The 5,442-nt window shown below is 33.0% G+C and overlaps 1 protein-coding gene across 5 annotated transcripts; it reads right to left on the bottom strand.

The window, feature by feature from the left end:
* Positions 1 to 343: 343 nt before the first annotated feature.
* Positions 344 to 5,172, bottom strand: LOC115962487. Of its 5 annotated transcripts, none has more exons than XR_004085440.1 (5): positions 4,629 to 5,170; positions 2,910 to 3,053; positions 2,750 to 2,800; positions 1,842 to 1,877; positions 344 to 591 (listed from the first exon to the last, which is right to left on the bottom strand). XR_004085440.1 is itself a non-coding variant. In XM_031081333.1 (4 exons), exons 1-4 carry the CDS (start codon positions 4,863 to 4,865, stop codon positions 574 to 576), a joined length of 342 nt encoding a protein of 113 aa, XP_030937193.1. In that variant the 5' UTR covers positions 4,866 to 5,161; the 3' UTR covers positions 344 to 573. The 5 variants fall into 5 exon arrangements, 2 of the variants coding, with proteins under 2 accessions (XP_030937193.1, XP_030937194.1); XR_004085439.1 differs by having other exon boundaries at positions 2,969 to 3,053; positions 4,629 to 5,167; XR_004085438.1 differs by having other exon boundaries at positions 2,750 to 3,053; positions 4,629 to 5,172.
* Positions 5,173 to 5,442: the final 270 nt, after the last annotated feature.

Below are 5,442 nucleotides of genomic sequence, written 5' to 3' on the forward strand. Positions count from 1 at the left end.
TCTAAAAACACGGCTCTAGATCGTTGTATAGCTGTGTTTTATATTCCTTATAGCTGCGTTTTTCCACAACCCATAAGCTGAGACCTATAGCTGCGTTTAAAACGTGGCTGTAGGTTCAAACCTGTAGTTGCGTTTTCTACAATGCAGCTATAGGCTATCCTGTAGCTGCATTTTCCAAACCCGGCTAGAGCCTGCTAAATGGGTTTTGTCTATAGCTGCGTTTATAAAAACGCGGCTATAGACATTTTTCCCCCCTTTACTTTGCTAAATCACAAATTCTTTACTTTGCTAAATCACAAATTCTTGCCCAAATTGCATGAAATACAAACAAGTTCCCAACAGATAATAAATACTAAATTTTCTGAAGTTCATTGCCAAAATTTTGCAAGTTCCCAACAAAAAATATATCAGTTTGTAAGTTCTACTGACAAAAGATCATCTACATCACAAAAAATTTTTAAGAGTTTTTTACATTCTAATTGCATGAAGAAATACAGCCATAGCCAGCACGCAGCAACAACACTTCCTAACTGACCTCAAAGTTCCAGTCTTGCCATGCCTGCCATCACTTCCCTACAGTAAGCTTGTTCCCTGCAGAAATTTAAGGTTCAAGTCCATAAAGAACAAAATTTGAGACAAAAAAACACAAGTAGCAAACCATTTTCCTACACTCACAAAGTTGAAAAGAACCATTTTTCACAAACAAACACAAGTAGCAAACCATCTTATGCTTTGTAATCACTTGTTTGAACTCTTGGATATATTTTACATAATAAATTAAGCTCATGTTCCATACGTATCACACAAATATATGTGTTTAGTTATAATTGATGCATAATAGAATTGATAACGATTAGACCTAGATGAAAGTGACGTTATTTCTTTCACCAAACCATATCAACAGACATGAAAAATGATTATATCCCTAACATTACTTGTTTACCATTTCTAATTCTCCATCTAAATGATGCATGACTATAATATATATACCTATTACCTTTTTGAGATTAAAGATAAATATAATACCTAGTACCTTATAAGTTGGAAACAGACATCCTATGACAATTAGGAAAGAAAAATTATTGTTTTGATCAATGAATGACGTTAAAAGAAACTCGTAATCCTAGATTAATAAATTATACATACAAATAACATAAAGAGGATGCAGCTATGGATGGAATGTGAAAAGTAAAAAAGATTATGGCTAAAAAAAGTATAGTTTGGAAAAGGTAAGAAAAAGAGTTGATACTAGTTTTCTGATCTAATTGTTTATGCTATATATATAATCGTAAAAAAAGAAGAAATTAAAAAAGTTCATGACCATATATATAAAAATCGACTGTGACAATAAAGCCTTCATAAATCTTACACGTTTTATTACATGCTTGGACCATTCATCACTGGTGAGAACTAAACTCAATCACTGTGGAGATTTGCCACACCTAGTGGCTCTTCTCTACTAGTTGAATATGTTTGTCACTTTTTGAGTTTTGTTGGTACCCTTTTCACAATGAAATATTTCTAGGAATACTATTTAAATTTGATTTATTTAATTATCTTTGTTAGATATTATTACATAAGTAGGAACAATATTAGTCATTAGTTGAATGTGTTTTGAATTTATAATTGGTATACCTGTTTCATATGTATAAATATAATTTTTTATATATAAAACTTTTTTAAAAGTTTTTACAAAATAAAAAATAAAAAATAAATACACAAGTTGACTAAAAAGGGGTGAAGAAAAAATTGATTCAGTTACATGATGAGAATATGTAGATAAGATAGAGGAATAAAAAGGGGCCCCAAAAAGAGAGAGGGGGGGGGGGGGGGGGTTGTACCTTATGAGGACTACTTTTTGACAGAAATTTTGGTACCTGAAATTGATTCAGTTACATATCATTTCAATAGTGAAAGATACTGAAATAGGAAACCAAATTAATCAAAGAAGCAACTAAAAAAATGAAGAAAACAAAAAAGTCTAAAGATGAATCTACGAAAATATATAACAAATCTTATTTGACAGATTATTAAAACAAGTAGATCTTTCAAATATGTTAGATGTATAAATCGGTAAATGTGCCATACCATACAATTTTAAAATCAGGACCAGCTAAGAAAAAGCAATAAAAACCACAACTTAGAAGCTACAAAGTTATCCAACTTCCCTTCCTACAGATTGTCTTAAAACACTCACTTGTAAGCAGCACCTACCATGCAACATGAAATCAAGATGGATAAAACTAATAGTCAAACCAAGAAAATGCTCTAATAGATGATCCTCTGTATTTATAATTGCCACATATAAGTTAACCAGAACAAACTGCTTTCAAATTTCACTTTTTAAAAAAAAAAAAAAAATTAAATAGCAACTAAAATGTACTTAATTACATATTACAGGTGGTGACTTTCTCAAAATTATAAACCAGAACAAAATAGATGATCTGCTTTATAAAGAAAAAGAGTTGTCTAGACTCTAGACTAACAATTTTGCTTTGGAAAGCCACCATGAGTTCCCCTTATCATGAAGGGGGATCGCTCTCAACATTAGGCCAGTTTAGCACAAAAACAATGCTCTCTCATAAGTCATAACAATTAATAAAAACTAGCATAAAAACAATGCTCAGCCATAGTCCATTAATAACAATTCTACATTAGTTATATGGGCAGAAAATATGCATGCAGCTTCACAAACACATACAAGCTAGAATTAGACAAGTCATATGAATCAAAACGCTTAATTTCATACCACATTGTTCAACCAATCCCTTGCCTCTGATTTAGCCTTCTCCCTTGGATCCTATCACCAAAAAATATAAGTCAAGTAAAGTGATCTGCAGAAACTTTTCTAGCGGATTATAGAGCTACTTTTTTTTTTTTTTACAAGTACGGATTATAGAACTACATACACATGCTTTTAATGGGTAATAACTATGTATTTCACTTTAAGATGTAAAGTACAAGGTACACTTTATGTAAGAAACAAGAAGATGATTTCTAGAAAAAAAACATAAGAGATGATCTTGTGAATTCAGGTGAAGATTCTCCACCAGCTGCAAAAACAAACATTAACAACCACTAAGTTAAACAAAAAAGACCTGACTAATATGCTATTTGCAAACATTCTCCTATTTATCTTCCCTTCTAAAAAATGCATAACTGTGACATGAGAGGCAAAACAAGATCTACAAGTATATGTGGAAAGAAAATGTTGGAACCAAAACAGTTCTCAACCCTTGATATCTACAAGTACTTCATTGTTCAGGGGAATATAGTTTCTCTTAATTTTTATTTCTCTTATCATCTTAGCCCAAGTCCTACTCCAAGAAAAGGAAAAAGAAGGGTAAGAATGTAGCCAAATTTTTTTTGTTATATTAGAAGGAAGATGAAAACTTTGAGATTGTTTGTATTGGTACAAAAATATACATTTGAAGAATAAAAGTAAAGAGATGGAGATATCCATTTTTGGCTATATTAAATTTGTTAAAGTTAGCTATTCCACCCAAAATATAGTTTCTAAAATTATAGATGTACAATTTCCAAATTAAATATGGTTCTTTATTAATTCTTTAGCGTCTGATGCATGAATTGTCCATTTTTTTTCCCTCTTTATTATTATTATTTTTATGTTTTTTTAGTTGTCTGATAATGATTACCATTGGTTTTTTATATGCAAATAAGGAAGATTAAACACGAATAGACAGGAAAGGAGGAACTTCAACCGATATAAACTAACTTATGTCACCCAATAATTCATTTAACCAAAACTAAGTCCTTTATAGCAAATGGAATTTTCTTCACCTTATCAAACCAAATAATTCTGAGTAACTAGCTTACATATCAGGCATGGGACCCTAAGTTAATAAGACAGCTCAATATCCTTCTTTACTCCAATTAATTTTCCTTCATAATATTATCTCAATTTAAGTTCTAAGAGATATGCAGTGATGAAAACTGGGATACTCAGTTATGTCTAGCAAACTTGAATGAAACACTTGGTGAGTTTTTATTGTTTCTAGAAGCCAAAAATGGTTAGAATTCCTCTTTCTTGATTGAAGATGGTTTCTCTTTGCAACAATCATTTGGTAGTATTACTCAAAGGCAACTATATATGCTCACGCAGCAGATTTTTTAATGTTGTAGAAGTGACCCAGTTTTTTTATTTTATTTTAGTGGTGAGTGGAACTTATCAGAAAGATAAAGAATAAGATAGAAGATTTCATATAGAATATTGTACCACTATTAAATTAGTTCAAATTGAAGTTGTGCCTAATATATTCTCCTTGAGATGTTGCACTTCAAATTTATAAAAATGTTCTGTCAAAACACATATAGGATATTTTCATTTTGAGATCCATATATCCACATAGATAAACTTTCACTAATAAAGCAAAAGAAAGTGGTAAGATAGTCATTTTGAGACCCATATATCCACATAGATAAACTTTTTCAAGAATATTCACGTTAATGAACACATACGAAAATCCACAAGCAAAAACCCAATCTGAACCCAGTAACCATTGAAATCAAACCCAATTTTCCTTTTTTTTTTTTTTTCAAATCCCAGCATCAAAATTCCACAAACTTCATACTCAACAAAAAAAACGGAGAAACAGAGATTAGAATACCGAGAAATTTGTAGAGCTTGACGGAGTGATCGATGGATCCAAAAGCGAGACAAGTGGAGTTGGGGCTAATGGCGATGGCGGTGACGCCGTCGCGGTGGTGGCGGACGATCCTGGGAGCGCTTGACGGAAGAAGAGGGTCGTGGATGGAGATAGAAGGATCGGAAGAGGAGGCAGTGACGAGGTGATTCGCTTGCTGGTCCTACACCAAGGAGCAGAAGGAGCCGCCGCCACGGCCATTGCTGGAGGAGGAGGCCTTGTGGGCCTCCCTGAGCTTCACTGACCGGACTTTCATGGCGGTTTTAGAAGAAGATGAAGGCCTTGCCTTGTATTTGTTAGGGATTGGGTTAGGGAAAGAGAGAGGTGGTGGTGGATTTGGTAATAGAAAATAGAAAATGAGGGTCGGTAGTCAAAGGGATCGGCGAGATTAGGGATCGAGAGCTAGGTTGAGAGTGAGCTTAGAGTTTTTGTGAATTTAGGGTTTTTTTCAATTGAGGATTTTTTTTTTTTTTTTTTTTTTAATATCAAACCTTGACCGCATTTGATAAAACGCAACTCTTCCCCTGTTTAAGCCGCTTTAAAGAAACACAGCTCTTGCATTATGTTTGAGCTGCTATTAATAAACGCAGTTTTGGGATATATTAAAAAATATAAAATAAAAAATTCCCCGGATGGGTTTATAGCCACGTTTTTAAAAACGCGGCTTAAGCCAGACCCAGCTAAAGAAAACACAGCTTTAGAGCTGGTCTATAGCCGCGTTTTTTAAAACACAGCTATACGTCCAGTGGTAAAACGCAGCTTAAACAGCACCCTGAAG

Source organism: Quercus lobata, chromosome 10 (assembly GCF_001633185.2).
Source record: "Quercus lobata isolate SW786 chromosome 10, ValleyOak3.0 Primary Assembly, whole genome shotgun sequence".
Classification (NCBI taxonomy): domain Eukaryota; kingdom Viridiplantae; phylum Streptophyta; class Magnoliopsida; order Fagales; family Fagaceae; genus Quercus; species Quercus lobata.